At 43.1% G+C, this 15,718-nt stretch overlaps 1 protein-coding gene across 3 annotated transcripts in view; it reads left to right on the top strand.

Moving 5' to 3' along the window:
• HYCC1 (hyccin PI4KA lipid kinase complex subunit 1) overlaps positions 1-15,718 on the top strand; it is a 90,170-nt gene that overhangs the window by 52,088 nt on the left and 22,364 nt on the right. For 2 of the 3 annotated variants that reach the window (XM_062179255.1, XM_062179258.1), the window contains exons 7-8: positions 305-400; positions 11,986-12,102. In XM_062179255.1, the coding sequence (XP_062035239.1) occupies positions 305-400; positions 11,986-12,102 (213 nt within the window). The remainder of the gene's footprint in view (positions 1-304; positions 401-11,985; positions 12,103-15,718) is intronic. The other variant, XM_062179257.1, reaches the window with a different exon arrangement.

The following is a 15,718-nucleotide window of genomic DNA, read 5'->3' as shown; positions in this document are numbered from 1 at the left end:
TAATCAGTTATATATGGCAACTTATCTGAATAGTGAGTCATCTTATGCAAGAGAAATACACATCTAGATTTGTCACTGTGCTTTGCTCCGTATGTCATCTGGAACATTGAATTTTAAAGATAAGTTTGCATGGCTGTTCCTTGGAAAGTCTTTTTCCTTTTTAGCTTCTTACCATTATTGGGATCCTTACGTTGTGCAGGTCTGTTCTATAACGTATGTCTCCCCTGTGGTCACCCTCCTGCCTATTGTGGTTGACTTCTTAGCATTCTAAAGATCTCTTCTTATTCTTTTGGTTTGCCTTTAGGTTTGAAGTGTTGACATTCCTTTTGTTGTGTTATAATGCTGCCTTAACCTATATGCCTGGTGTTTCTCTTCAATCACTGTGTCAAATTTGCTCAAGGTAAATTAAAATTCACATGTTTTTAATGTTGTAATATATGAATCTAGGATTGCTGGTTTGTTGCATTACCTAAATGGCTTTTGTTTTATGCAATCATGTTTTTAAAACATTAAGTTAATATAAATCTCAGCCTACCCAACTCCTAGGAAGCTTCCCATGAATGACAATTACAAAAAACATCATGAAGAATATAGAGCGTAACAACACTTAAATACAATATTTAACCAGGAAAATATTATACTGTGTATCTAAAGTGGTGGAGCTATTATGACCTTTCAAGTTTGGGCATGTGTTTGGTTTCTTTTTGTTTACTTTTACTTATTTATTTTTTCTGTGCCGAGGAATAAGTAAGAGATACAGATGTTAAAGCTTTTCTTGTTTAAGAAAAATTGAGGCAAGGAGGTGGTTAAATAAATTATAATATCCTTTAATATACTGTGGAAACATTAAAAAATCCTAATTTGAAGGAGCATTAAGTGATAGTTATATATTGTATGATTCCTGTGCTTGCTGAATATGACTGGAATATTAATGATGATTATATCCAGTAGATGGAATTATGATTTATTTTAATTTTTTTCCTTTGTGATTTTCTATGGTTCTTTACAGTTTCACTGGGAAACATATTACCTTTTTCTAAACAAACAAAACAAAAAAGACAGAAATTATTCCTTTGATAATTCAGGTGAATAAGGGAAATTATGTGATTAAGGAGTTTATAGAATAATTTGTATTGAGGGGCCGACGCCGTGGCTCACTTGGTTAATCCTCTGCCTGCAGCACCAGCATCCCATATAGGGTGCCAAGTTCTAGTCCTGGTTGCTCCTCTTCCAGTCCAGCTCTCTGCTGTGGCCCGAGAAGGCAGTGGAGGATGGCCAAGTGCTTGGGCCCCTGCACCCGCATGGGAGACCAGGAAGAAGCACCTGGCTCCTGGCTTTGGATCGGCACAGCACCGGCCATAGCAACCATTTTGGGAGTGAACCAATGGAAGGAAGACCTTTCTCTCTGTTTCCTTCTCACTATCTATAACTCTACCTGTCAAATTAAAAAAAAAAAAAAAAGAATAATTTGTATTGGGGAACTTATTTAGAAAATGCAACTTAGCCAGAGGGAGGTCTGTTGAGCAATACTTAAAAGTCAAACTGATCAAAACAATAAAGGTGAATCTGGTACTGGCTAGGTGGAAGACCATGCGAAGCAGTGGAGAATGGAGTTAACAGGCAGGAGGCTTGCAGAGAGAGAATTTCAGATGATTCCTGAGTCAGAGCATAATTACATTTCCTAATTTTGAAAGATGGTGCCAATGTGCTCTCTGTACCACTGACTGAGTCATTCTGATACATTTCTTGCTTTAAATCATCTAAAGGAAGAGCTTTTCCAGACTTCTGAATTTCATAAATTGGTAAAGTTTCAAAACGGATAGAAAGAGAGCCAACTTTTTATTTTGCCAAGTTGTTGTGTTAAAGATCTCTACTACGACGTTATTTAACAAGCAGGAGACTATTTTCACAAGAAAAATGGGGAAGAGTGAAGAGAAGGACAGTAATTTGTAAAATAAGAACGGAGTAAGTCTGGCCTTCCTTGTTTCTCACTTCACTGTGGTCCACGGAAGACTTTGTAAGGGACTGAAAGGAGGTTAAGGACCACTCTTCAGAAATCCCAGTTTAAAGGGTGACTGCCACAGAACCACAGAACTACAGGACCACAGAACCACAGAACCACAGAACCACAGAACTCCAGAACTCCAGAACTCGAAACACTGCCAAGGCCAGGGCCTGCTCTGAAGCAGTTACTTAGATGGTAGGACTCAGGAATGCATACACTGGGGTACTTCAGGAAGTTGGGAGGAGATAGAATTGAAAGATTTATTTTGATGCAAAGAAACCTTGAAACCCATGCATTTTTTTTCACAATACACATTTTCCATTAAAGCCGTCCTCATATATGTGTGTGTTGATGAACATACGCATATATGCATTTGTATGTTTGTGTAGTTTATGGATATGTACATAACTATCTTGGAGACTCCACATTCTCATGCAGTGCCCTAATAACAACCACTGCTGATGCTGCCCTGAAACTACAGATTGGAAAACGAGGGAAGAACATGTGTCCTTGGTTTTTGTCCTGTGGGACTCCAGTGCACTGCCTCCTAATATAACCACATTTATAATGTAGGTAAAAATTTATAGTGTATTAATTTTACCTAACCAGGGAACTGGATAATTTTTCAACACGGAATGCAGGTAGAAACTGGTTTTGAAAACCAGCTGCAATAGAAGTTACTTAAAAAATATCTGTAAGAGGAGCCGGTGTTGTGGCTCAGAGGTTAAGGTGCCACTTGCAACATTGACGTCCCATGTCACAGTGATACCTTGAGTCCTAGCTGCTCTGCTTCCTATCCAGCTCCCTGCTGATGTGCTTGGGAAGGCAGTGGAAGATGGCCGGAGTGCTTGGGTCCCTGCCATTCATGTGGAGAGCAGGATGGAGCTCCTGGCTCCTGGCTTTGGTCTGACCCAGCCCTGGCTGTTGTAGTCATTTGGTTGAGGTATCTCTCTTGCTCTTTCTGACTTTCAAATAAATTAATAAATCTTTACCAAAAAAAGAGAGGAAAGGAAAGAACACAAGAGAGAAGGAAAAAAAAAAAAAAAGAAAAATGATCTGTAGAATTTTGGCTAAGGAAGATTTTTGGAAGAAATATATTAGATTAATCTGTGCCTCAGGAGAAATGAATTCTATATAAATGTTCCGCAACATAAAAAACAAGGGTTTGTGTGTTGAGGGGGTGGGTGAGAACTGACTTAAGTAATTCAGAAGACTTAAGCTATTTAAGTAATGCTGATTCTTAACCTACAAGATATGGTAGAAGAGTAACTCCATCAAATTTGGCATTCCTGTCTCTTAATTTTTTAGGTTTTTTAATTTTTATTTTAAATTTCCTGTTAGTGTATTCTCAATGATAAAATCCAGTTATTTCTCTTAACTCCTGTATCTTTTGTTTATCAAATATTCAAATTACAAAGTTTTATACATTTTAATGAATAGAAAAGGGTTGTGAAACACATCGCCCTAATCTTGCTAAGCCTAGTTTATGTCTATGGAAAGAAAGCTGGTTCCAGAGCTGTGGTGATGAGTGTGTTATAAATAAAGACAAAAGTAATCACATTGTTTTTTGGTTAAGCCAATCCGTTTGGCCACGCACCACTTGTTTTCAGTTGCTGCTCATTTTGCTTCATGATTATACCACAATTACCAGGTCATTTAGAAAAAAGCCTACATAAATACAACCAGAAAAAGCCCATGGCACATCTGAACTAGGTTCAGTGACGATGTGTCAATTCTCTGTAATCTTCTGATTGTAATGAGTGGGGTAATAATTAAAACAGTGTTTGGAGACTTCCCTCCCTCTCCCTGACACACAAATCCCATCTACTGAGGAAGAATCTGTTCAGTTTCTGTGAGCTGTGCCTTCCTGAGTCAGCCTGCTGGCCAGCTTGGTGGTGTGTGTTCTTCCTACATAGTGTGCGTGGACCACCTGAAGAAGACGACTCAAACTGGACAAGAGCTGGACTGAATACGTTATAGTCCACAAATCTGTATTCTTTGCTAGCACTAACCACTATATATGGCACTACATAAAGGAATATACTCATCAGTACTCCCTGTAGGTTTTGTTAGTATATCCCAGAGTCCTCTAGGTTTGTGGGATGGATTTCTTTTATTTTTTTAAGTTACCGTTGGCCTCCTCTGATAACGCAAGGCTGTTTAACAGATGGCTAATCGTGGCCTCTTGATGTGGAATGAAAGTACCAAAGATGAAGCCATCCTAGGCCATGAAGTTGAATTCTCTCTCGCTGTCCGAGGGACACCCCTGGTGTTGTTCAGCTGGTTAGTCATGCTGCTGGCCAACTTGGGACACGGACTGCTGTGAATGCTCATTAGTGTATTTGTTCCTGTGATAAATGAAGCCTGCCCCTCTCCTCACTTGCGGACCAGTGTTCCTGACCACCTGGACACATTTCTTCTTGTTTTCTGTCCATGGAGGGCACCCTTGTATGAGTATCGAATTCTCCTATTCCAGTTACTTCCTTACACACACACACACATATCCAGTTACAAGTGACAGTTGTCATATGGCTGTACCCCAGTAAGGAACACACATTCACAGTGTATGCACAGCATCACTTTCTTTCCTCCTCACCTGTTTGCTATTCCCATACCAACAGTCCTAGAGCATAACTGATATTAGTAGGGCATTCCTTGTTGAGAGAACCTGTGGCTGATTTTTTCATTTCTTACTCTTTTCTTTGGAAACTTATTTTTACCTCTTTAAACCTTGTCAATCCTTCACAACCCCAAGAAAGATAATCTTTCCATCAGCTACTTGAGCATGGCTTTTTTGCATGATCATCACTTGAGGAAAATGACAGAAGAGGAAACCTTTGTTAAGCTCCTGAGTTCAAAAAGCAGAAGAAAGAAGACAGTGCATAACCTCACTGAAACGGGCCACCTTCCTTTTTAAAGAATTATTTGAAAGGCAGAGTTAGAGAAATACTTTTCATCTGCTGGTTCACTCTCCAAATGGCCACAATGGCCAGAGCTGAGCCAGGCTGAAGCCAGGAGCCTGGCACTCCATTCAGTTTTCTTGCACGGGTGGCAGGGGTCCAAGCACTTGGGGCACCTTTGGCTGCTTCCCCAGGTGCATTAGCAGGGAGCTGGATTGGAAGCAGAGCAGCTGGGACTCCAGCCGGTGCTCATATGGCATGGCAGCGTCCCAGGTGGCAGGTTAACCTGCTGCACCACAACGCAAGTACCAGAATGGGCCTTCTAATTATCTTGTGGTTGTAACTTAGAATATATTAATAGCAATCTCCAGAGTTCACCTTTACTCTAAAAATAAGACCAGTGTTTCTCAACAGAGAATGAGAATCACAGCAAAGAATCTTCCACACTTACAAGTTGATACTCACAACTTCTCCCAGAAATTTATGGACAAAATGTGTTTTCCAAAAAGGATTTTCTTTGAATGTGATTAAAGAATTTGGCAGGTGTTCATATCTTTGGGTTTTGGATTGGAGGAGGGAACCAGACAATTTCAGGATAGAGCTCTGATGAGTAGGGGAGTCAAACGTCCATGTGGCAGGTAGCTTCATTGCTTGCTTGTATTCTGTTTTGCATTTTGTTTATATTCGGTGAAGGGTGTATGAGAACAGGCTATCTTTGAATAGTGAAGTGAAACTGAAGAGTAGCTCAGAGAATTTGTAAGTACTGGAAGAAAGGAATGGAAAAAAAAGTTACTGATGCAGCTGGCCAGGTCTGGACTGTTTTGCTTCTCAGCTCAAATGTTGCCTCCTTGGTGAGGCCCTCCATGACCATCTATTCTAAAGGAGCACCTTGCCACTTGAGTTTATTTCCTTATAGCACTTGTAATGCTGCAATTGCCTGGCTTGTTTATTTGGTATAGTCTGTCAGCTGCTAAAGACTTCAGAAAGTTAGGGACTCTGGCTGTTTTTGTATCCTGAGAACTTAGAGAAGCGCCTGGTATTCAGGAGAACCTTAATAACTTTGCTGAACAAATGAATGAATGATAGACGATCTCTCCTACTTCATATTTATGATTCTGTAAGTAGAATTAGGACTAAAGGAAAGAACTTTTTACTTTTAAAGGATCTTTTGTTAATGAATGCAGAATCCACAGTCTTAGCTTTAGGAGTTATAGAAAAACTAACCCTTTGCATTTCTGAAAAATGGTTTTGGTTCAGCTCCTTGTAGATATGTGCTTCTTCCCTTACGCTTAGCTAGTAGAAAAAATGAGGAAAACTGAAATCTTATTTCCTTTGCAAATCTTTCAGGTGTGTTGGTGTTTGAGAGAATTGTCTCAGTAATTCTTACCTAAGTGAATTTAAATGTTGGTTGACGACTCTAGAACCATGACTATTTTTTAAGTCTTTAATAACAGCAACAACTTAATCTGACCCTAGCATCTTTTCTGAATCTTATCCCTCTTTGCTGGTTTCTAAACCTGTGTGTGTCTAATCTAGTTACCATCTCCATCAAGCGTCCCATTGATCCCTTCTCAGAATTAGGACTCTCCCTGTTACCACTGATACCTACATTAAATTAGGTTGTTCCACAGGAAGGCTTTCTGGGTTTGTTGCATCTGGGAAGAGCAGGGACGGAAGTGGCCTAGTGTCAGCTGGACCGGAGGCTCAGATGTTTTCAGGATATTTCCTCCCATTGCATCATCTGCATTGTTGGCATTGTACTTTCTTTTTGAAGACAGGCTTCTTCCATGTGGTAAGAACAGTGACCTCAGGTAGCCAAAAGCTTTCATTGGTCTACCTGCGGTGACCTCAGTAGAAAGAACATGTTCTCTCTCAGCTTCCGTATGGAAAACAATCCAGCAAAGAACCCGGTTCTAGTCTGAGGCTTCTGCGTACCCCTCTGGGGCCGTGTTGGGTGGCATTACTGGAGGAATAAGCAATCAGGTAGCTCTTGGTTTGGTCTCCCTCACATGAAAGTCCAAGCTGGTAGATGGACTGGGGTTAGATTGATCATGTTTCCAGTGTGTTGCCACTCCTTCTATTGTGGGCTTCCGCCATTCTTCAGGTTAAAGGGAGGTGGGCCGCTGTTACTACATCTGCCTTCTATTCCATAAGCAGGGAGGAAGAGGGAGAAGGCGGCATGCAGCTGATTCTTCAAGGTTTGCCACTCCAGTTAACACACAGTTGTCCAGAAGCTCTTAGCTGCAAGAAAAACTAGCAAATGTAGTCTCCGACAGGGTGGCCATTATTCTAGATAAAATTCATGGCAGAGAGAGGAGGGAAATGTGCCTTCTATTGAATATTATGTATTACAATCATGTGATTGTACTTGACTGTGGGAGACTAATTCCTAAAGGTAAGAGGATGGCGGTGGGGTTAATGGAAGACGAGGCAGAGGTCACGGAAGGCAAAGCTGACATCATGTAATCTGTGTAGAGATCAGCAAGCCTGAACCTCCGTGTCTTTCAGCACAGTGTGTCCTGCTTGTCCCGATTTAGAGATACTAGCATCTAGCGAGCTGTCCAGTGTGAGTGTGGAATAATTATTCACCTCTCTCGTTGCTTCAGTCTCACGCCTGACTGTGCTTCCCAGACCTGGCTCCAAGCCCACCCTTCCTCCTTCTCCCCATCAGGACTTCTTTAGCTCAGGACCCCTTCTTCTCAATCCTGGGATGCTTTGAGACCACCCAGGCTCCCACCGCTCCCTCCCCACGCAATTCCAGGGTTCCAGTGAGCTCCTCCCGTGCAGAGTGATATCATCAAAGGAGCGATTGGAACCTGTCACTCCCTGGCTTCAAACGACAGGAGCCTGTAGCGGTTTCCCATTCTCCATGTGGTCATACGTGGCAGCTGTCAGACGCACCGGGATCTGACCCCAGCCAGCTAGTTTCTCCATCATTTCCTAGCGTCCTCAGTGTCCCGCTCTTTTGTGCCGCCTCTGCCTTCGCCCTGAGGAAAATCCTGTTCAAAGGGATCTTTTCCTGAGAGACCCTTTCTGACCCCTCACTTCTGCCTCCGCACTGCGGCACTCTCTGCTGTGGCCACCTCTGGCCTGGGTCATTCAAGCACATGCACGATCCTACCCAGTCTCTGTGATCAGGGGACTGCAGCTTCCACCTCCGTCTCTGCTGCCTGACACAGCATCAGTCTTTTTTTTTTTTTTTTTTTTTTTTGACAGGCAGAGTGGACAGTGAGAGAGAGAGACAGAGAGAAAGGTCTTCCTTTGCCATTGGTTCACCCTCCAGTGGCCACCACGGCCGGCGCGCTGTGGCCGGTGCACCGCGCTGATCTGAAGCCAGGAGCCAGGTGCTTTTCCTGGTCTCCCATGCGGGTGCAGGGCCCAAGCACTTGGGCCATCCTCCACTGCACTTCCTGGCCACAGCAGAGAGCTGGCTTGGAAGAGGGGCAACAGGGATAGAATCCGGTGCCCCGACCGGGACTAGAACCCGGTGCGCCGGCACTGCAAGGCGGAGGATTAGCCTGTTAAGCCACAGCGCCGCCAAAAGTAAACTTCTCTATGCTGGCCTCTGTAAATAGTAAAGGAGCCTCTGTTCTACTTTGGGAGTAAATCTTTTTAATTTCAAATAAACTCTAAATGGGTTTTATTTTTGAGCAGCTAGTTTTTCTGTTTCCCTGCTTGCTTTTTACGCTTGTTTCTAACACGTTCTGAGGTCCTCTTGATGTCGAATGAATTTATATTTATTCTTTGCAGTTGCTTGGTATTAATGAGATTCTCGGGGAGGTGTGTTCAAATGGTCTGTGTGATGTACATTGGGATTTTTAAAGCAAAGGCCTAGATTCACAAAGCAGAGGAAATACTAAATTTTTTAAAAATGTTATTTATTTATTTGAGAGGTAGAGATATAGACAGAGAGAAGAAGAGAGAGAGAGAGGTCTTCCATCTGCTGGTTCACTCCCCAAGTAGCCAAAAAAGCCAGAGCTGGGCCAGACTGAAGCCAGGAGTCAGGAGCTTCTTCTAGGTCTCCCACACGGGTGCTAGGGTCCAAGCACTTGGGCCGTCTTCCACTGTTTTCTCAGGCCATAGCAGAGGGCTGGATCAGAAGTGGAGCAGCTGGGACTCAAACCAGCACCCATATAAGATGCCAGCACCAGAGGCAGAGGCTTAGCTTTCTGTGCTACAACGCTGGTGCCTATTCTTGTTTTTCTTTCTTTTTTTTTTTTAAGATTTGATTTTTTTTTAATTTGAAAGTCAGAGTTACAGAGAGAGGGAGAGAAAGAGAGAGAGAGAGAGAGAGAGAGAGAGGTATCTTCCATCTACCGGTTAACTCCCCAAATAGCCGCAATGGCCAGGGCTGGGTCAGACTGAAGTCAGGAGCCAGAAGCTTCTTCTGAGTCTCCCATGTGGGTGTAGGGGCTCAAGCAATTCAGTTGTCTTTTTTGCTGCTTTCCCAGGAGCATTAGCAGGGAGCTGGATGAGAAGTGGAGCAGCTGGGATTCGAACCAGTGCCCATATGGGATGCTGGGCATCGCAGGTGACAGCTTTACCGATAAACCAGAGCACCGGCCCCAATACTAAGTTCTAGGTATTGACTACTGTGGAACAATAGGCAAACCCTTAGAATCTATTGGATGGTACTATACTAAGTAAAGTTATGTTATATCAACCACAGCATATTGAGAGAATGAAGCTATTTTCTAGTAAATTGATTTATTAAGAATAGAAATTTATTGTTTTGTTTAAAAGCAATTCATGTTATAATAGAAAATTCAGAAAACATGCATAAATATAAATTCCCACGGATTAGAGATTATAATTATCTTTTAAACTTTTATTTAATAAACATAAATTTCCAAACTACAGCTTATGGATTACAGTGCCTTCCCCCCTCCATAACTTCCCTCCCACCTGCAACCCTCCCATCTCCCGCCTCCTCTCCCATTCCATTCACGTCAAGATTCATTTTCAATTCTCTTTATATACAGAAGATCAATTTAGTATATATTAAGTAAAGATTTCAACAGTTTGCACCCACACAGAAACACAAAGTGTAAAACACTGTTTGAGTATTAGTTATAGCATTAATCCACATAGTACAACACATCAAGGACAGAGATCCTACATGAGGAGTAAGTGCACAGTGACTCCTGTTGTTGACTTAACAAATTGACACTCTTGTTTATGGCGTCAGCAATCACCTAGGCTCTGTCATGAGTTGCCAAGGCTATGGAAGCCTTTTGAGTTCACCAATTCCGATCTTATTTAGACAAGGTCATAGTCAAAGTGGAAGTTCTCTCCTCCCTTCAGAGAAAAGTACCTCCTTCTTTGATTGCCCATTCTTTCCACTGGGATCTCACTCCCAGAGATCTTTCATTTAGTTGTTTTTTTTTTTTTTTTTTTCCACAGTGTCTTGGCTTTCCATGCCGGAAACTCTCATGGGCTCTTTAGCCAGATCTGAATGCCTTATGGGCTGATTCTGAGGCCAGAGTGCCGTTTAGGACATCTGCCATTCTATGAGTCTGCTGGGTATCCTCCTTCCTGTGTTATAATTCTTTTCATAGTGAGACACATCCTATACCTCTTTGCAGTTTTTCCCATCATTTAATTAGACTTTCAAAATGTCATGCTTTATAGCTTCAGAGCGTTCTCTGATTTTATGATTTATATAGCTTGTTACTGTGTACACCTTTTAGGTAGTTTCCTATTCACTCTAATAATTACTCTTCAACTTCAGTATTCCCTAAATATTTCTCACTATCATCCCTATTTCGTTGCATTTCCATTTTGTGTATGGTAGTTGTTTTAAAAATTCACTAAGACCTATTGATCTTTCTTTAGGAGTCTATCTTTGGTGTCTTGTTTAGGCAGCATGCAAAGAATATACAACTATTTGCTTATTTGATTTCTTTTAATATTTCTTTAAATAGTAAAACAGTTAATCCAAAATTTATTATGGTATACTGTGTGAGATGTGGGTCTAATTTTTTAAAAAATGGATTACTTATTTTTTGAAAGTCAGAATTGCAGGAGCAGGAGGAGACAGAATCTTCCATCTGCTGGTTCACTCCCAGATGGCTTCAATGGCTATAACCAGGCCAGGCAGAAGCCAGGAGCCAGGAGCTCCATCCAGGTCCCCACATGGAGGCAGGCCGTGTGGAGCTGCTTTTCCCAGACCATTTGCAGAGAGCTGATCGGAACTGGAGCAGCCAGAACTTGAACCGGAGCTCATATGGGATGCTGGTGTCAAAGGTGGAGGCTTTATCCGTTATGCCACAACACTGGCCTATGAGTCTAATTTACAGTATTCTTTTTAAAAAATTTTTTTAAAAGATTTATTATTTGAAAGGCAGAGAGGTGTGTGTGCGTGTGCACACACACATACACACACACACAGGGAAAGAGAGAGAGAGAGGAGAGAGAGAGAGATCTCCCATCCTCTGGTTTACTCACCAAATGACTACAATGGCTGGAGCAGGGCCAATCCAAAGCCTGGAGCCAGGAGCTTCTTCTGGGTCCTCAACGTGGGTGCAGGGGCCCAAGGACTTTGGCCATCTGCTGCTGCTTTCCTAGGCCATAGCAGAGAGCTGGATCAGAAGTGGAGCTGCTGGGACTTGAACTGGCACCCATATGGGATGCTGGCACTGCAGGCGGTGGCTTTACCCGCTACGCCACAGCACCGGCCCCCTACAGTATTCTTTTGGACTGAGAAGATTATGTCAAGGACTTTGTCAGGAATTAGGGTCACATCACAGGTGAATTTATGACAAGTTACTGAGGTCCATGTAATGGGCTTTGTGGTAGCCACAAATTAGTAATAATTGAATTGACCAAAATTGGTGAACCCGTTCACTTACTATGTATGAGCAGTCCTTAGGCTTTGTAACCTTTTATAACCTTTTCTTGGCCTAATTTACTCAGAGAAATGTTACAGCTGAATGCTCTCCTTGGAAGGATTCTTCGTTTCACAGATACTGGGTTTGTTAGGAGAGTATACCTACTAGAGTGTTGTTTCACACATGTTAAAAAATAAATTATCTGAATTTTTACCAATTTTACAATCTATATTTCTTTTGGTCTCTCTAGAATCTGTGTTTGTGGATATCCTCGACAACATGTAAGAAAATACAAAGGTGTCAGTAGCAGGATACCAGTGTCTTCAGGATTCATGGTGCAAATGTTAACAGGGATTTATTTTGCCTTGTAAGTTCATCTCATGTGCAAAGTCAATTTTTGCTTTCTTTGGAAAATTATAGTCTGTTAGTCTGTTGTTACTGTATTATAATCTCTGTGCTTGCAGAAAAATTATATTTTTGTGAAAGAACATGAAGATCTTGATAATATCTTTATTATTTAAAACATCTTTTTAAAGTTCTGAAGCACTTGTAACCAGCTAAAACATTTAACGATTTTTCTTTAATGCAAGGACAGAATGACAATCAGTAAGACTTAAAATATACCTGGTCTTTCTCTTCATTCCTCTTTTGACAGTCTTTTCCAGTTTTTTTCTCCAATGAATATCTTCTTCCACTGAAATTTTACCTCTTCAAAAACATTTTAAAGCCTCTCTCTCTTTTTTTTTGGACAGGCACAGTTAGGCAATGAGAGAGAGAGAGACAGAGAGAAAGGTCTTCCTTTTTCTGTTGGTTCACCCCCAAAGCGGCCGCTACGGCTGGTGCATTGTGGCCGGTGCGCTGCGCCGATCCGAAGCCAGGAGCCAGGTGCTTCCTCCTGGTCTCCATACGTGTGCAGGGCCCAAGGCCCTGGGGCATCCTCCACTGCATTAAATCCTCTTTAGTCAGATATAGTTGATTATTAATTGACTGTTGAGTTCTCATTTGGGTGTTCATTTGTACCTAATGACTTAAGTCCCAGCATTTTTCTTTGAACCCTGCCTTTAACTTTGTAATTCTCTTAATTACACATCTTACTGTATTTTGTATTGTGTCCACCTGATACCTTAATTATCCCTACTAGATCTATCCCTACAAGATCCCTTCTTGACTGGAGGCACAATTTATGGTCTGTGGAGGAAATCTGGCATGCTGCCTGCTTTTATTTTTTTTTAAAGATTGATTTGTTTATTTGAAAGTCAGAGTTACACAGTGAGAGGAGAGGCAGAGAGAGAGAAAGAGGTCTTCCATCCAATGGTTCACTGTCCAACTGGCCGCAATGGCCGGAGCTGTGCCGATCTGAAAGCGGGGGCCAGGAGCTTCTTCCGGGTCTCCCACGTGGGTACAGGGGCCCAAGGGGTTGGGCCATCTTCCACTGCTTTCCCACGCCATAGACGAGAGCTGGATCGGAAGTGGAGCAGCTGGGACTTGAACCAGCGGCCATATGGAATGCTGGTTCTTCAGACCACGGTGTTAACCCGCTGTGCCACAGTGCCAGCCCCTCTGCCTGCTTTTATAGGTAAAGTTTTATTGAAACACAGTCACATCATATTGTCTGTGGCTGTTTTTGTGCTACAGTAGCAGAGTTTAACAGTTGAAGTAGAGACTGTTTGTCACACAGGCCTGAAGGATTTGTTGTCTGGCTCTTTAAATAATTTTCTGGGCCGATGCTGTGGCTCACTTGGCTAATCCTCCGCCTGCGCTGCTGGCACTCTGGGTTCTAGTCCCAGTTGAGGCACCAGATTTTGTCCCGGTTGCTCCTCTTCCAGTCCAGCTCTCTGCTGTGGCCTGGGAGGGCAGTGGAGGATGGCCCAAGTCCTTGGATCCCTGTACCTGCATGGGAGACCAGGAAGAAGCTCCTGGCTCCTGGCTTTGGATCAGCGCAGCACTGGCCATAGGGGCCGTTAGAGGAATAAACCAACGGAAGGAAGTATTTTCTCTCTGTCTCTCTGTCTATAACTCTACCTGTCAAAAATTTTTTTTCTGATTCCTGTGTTCAGCCATAAATACTGTCCTACAGCTCTTGGATGGTCTGAGCTATTTTATTGTCTCTCTCTGCTTCATTTGGAGTAGTCTCTGTTGCTCCATCTGCACGTTTGCCATTCTTCCCTTGCCTGTGTCTAGTCTACCAGTGAGGCCAGTGACGGCGTTCTTCATCTCCCTTGCAGTAGCCTCTGATGGTTCCCATCTTTCCGCTGACACTTCATCTGTGTGTGCTTGTAGTCCATCTTTTCCACTCGTCTTTAATATGCTAGTCATATTGACTTCTGCTTCCCTAGTAACTTCAACATTGGGGTCATCTCTGAATTCAGTAGTTCTACTGATTGCTCTGATTTTTTTCCCCACCTCTCCCCTCCCCCCTTATTGTCCCACTCTTCGCTTTTTGGTGAATGTGCACTGTAATTTTGGATTATTTGCGACTTTGTTCAGGAACAGGATGATAGGGACAGAGGTAAATACTATTTACACCTGGAATTGGCATGCCTCTTGAGTCCTAGGCAGGAGTGAGCTGGGCTTGGGTTGTGCTGTTGCTATGGTTACCTTCGAGCACCACCCGGCCCTGAGGCTTGGATCTGGTTGCCCACCACGTTGTCCTTAGTACTGCTGCTGCATCCCCAGCGTCCAGCCTTCCTGGTCTGGCTGCGCCTCGGAGAGGGTCTCTCTCCCTGTTCTTGCCCCTCCTCTGGTGATAGGGTGCTGTCGATTGTTTCCAGGTGTGTACTAGTCCGGGCACGAGGCAAAGAAGTGAGGGCGGGCGGCGGCCGCCTCTGCCCTCCTCAGTTCTCGGCTAACCCCTTGTCCCTGCAGCCCCAGGGCGGGAGTTTCTCTGGTGCTGTGCCTCCTCCAGTGGCCTCAGCAGAGAGTGATACTGTTCGTCTTTCCTTCTGAGCCACAGTGCACCTGCATCTGTGCCCTGAGGGGCCAGGGTTTGCTTCTCTTCCCCATAAAGACGTTAGAGCCTCTCTTCCACGTGAGGAAAGGCTCTGGCTCCTTCTTGCTGCCTTTCCCACACTGAGTGGTCGCTCTTTGTCAGGCCTGTGCTGCCAAGGGCAGCTTTCTCTGGCCTCCTGCCCTGATTCCAGTTTCTCTCCTGAGCACCGGAGGGAGGTTTGTGGCCAAGAGGACACGCTGTAAGGGAGCGTGGGCTCCGCTTGTGTGTACCTCCAGGGATTCTATGTGCTCTTGCTAGCTCCTGTGCTAGCTTTGAGCAGCTGGCTTCCAGGCTGTTGTCTGAAAGCTTAGCGGAGTTCTCACCAGCTTGCATTGCTGCCCGCCGCTCCTAGGGTTCAGGCTACTTGTTTGCCCCAGGAGCTCTGCTCTTTGATAGATTCATGAGAAGTTATGATTTAGATTACCTGGATTGGTTTTGTTTTGAGGGTAGGGCAGTGCTTTCCAGTCTTTGGGCCTCACTTGCACTCTTGATGCAATTCATATCTTTTTCATTTTATTGGCAGGTGGTCAAGCCAATAAGTCTGTTCACTTTTGTCTTTTAGCCAATTTCTGGGAAGGGTCTGGCATATCCTTGAATATTGTGCACACACATGCACATTTTCCCCCTCATATCTCTCTGATATTTGCAGCATATACCATGTGTGCATCTAAATGACTTTCAGAATGGAAAGAAATGACTACTCAGGACACTGCAAGTCACAGTAGTTGTAGAGGCTCACAGAAAACCCGTGGGAGCTAAAGGGTAATTTGACCATAAAGTGTTCTGAACAGTATTTTAAGGTATATAATTTATTATGCTGTAACTTGCTTTGAAAGTATAAAGTGCTTTGAAATTATCATAGCCTTTTTTGATTTTTGTTCTATAAATAGTCATGTTCTTTAGAGAAGAAATGTACATCTATAAAATTTCCCTGCTATTAGTGGGCTTTCAAATACAATGGAAAGGAATTCAAAGGTTTAAAAATATATTACTA

This window comes from Lepus europaeus, chromosome 20 (genome assembly GCF_033115175.1).
Source record: "Lepus europaeus isolate LE1 chromosome 20, mLepTim1.pri, whole genome shotgun sequence".
Classification (NCBI taxonomy): Eukaryota; Metazoa; Chordata; class Mammalia; order Lagomorpha; family Leporidae; genus Lepus; species Lepus europaeus.
Note: the sequence above shows the minus strand (reverse complement) of the source record. Positions and strands in the feature narration are given on the sequence as shown.